Source organism: Corvus brachyrhynchos, unplaced genomic scaffold (genome assembly GCF_000691975.1).
Source record: "Corvus brachyrhynchos isolate BGI_N302 unplaced genomic scaffold, ASM69197v1 scaffold65, whole genome shotgun sequence".
NCBI lineage: Eukaryota > Metazoa > Chordata > Aves > Passeriformes > Corvidae > Corvus > Corvus brachyrhynchos.
In genome coordinates, this window is record NW_008238365.1 from 3246721 (window position 1) to 3247103 (window position 383).

The 383-nt window shown below is 50.4% G+C and overlaps 1 protein-coding gene across 2 annotated transcripts in view; it reads left to right on the forward strand.

Annotated features, from left to right (window-relative positions):
• Positions 1 to 383, forward strand: part of LOC103616865 (protein argonaute-3) — a 73630-nt gene that overhangs the window by 8046 nt on the left and 65201 nt on the right. The window contains exon 15 of one of the 2 annotated variants that reach the window (XM_017736157.1): positions 101 to 202. The exons of the other annotated variant lie outside the window; for it this stretch is intronic. Within the exon in view, the coding sequence (XP_017591646.1) occupies positions 101 to 202 (102 nt within the window). The remainder of the gene's footprint in view (positions 1 to 100; positions 203 to 383) is intronic. 2 annotated transcript variants of the gene reach the window in all.

Genomic DNA, 383 nt, shown 5'->3' on the forward strand with positions numbered 1-383 from the left:
AGTAAATTTTCCAGCAGCTTTCAATAGAGCCTACCTCTGAAGGCATTTTTGGGTCACTTCCAAAAAAGCCCATGGACTAATAATAAACTTTTCTCACTAGGTGGGTAAAAGTGGCAACGTACCAGCAGGCACTACTGTGGACAGCACCATCACACATCCCTCTGAATTTGACTTTTACCTCTGTAGCCATGCAGGAATTCAGGTAATGCCAGCTCTGTTGCCCTCAAGCTGTGGGACTAAATCCTTGTAGTTGTTGGGAATTGTCACTTCTGTTTGTCGCTTGGCAGACTCAGAGCGTGTCGGTGCCTGCTTGGCACTGACTCCTGGGTGCCTGCTGGAAGGTGCAGCCTGCAGGTACCCCCTCCCTGCCTGCTGCCGCTCTC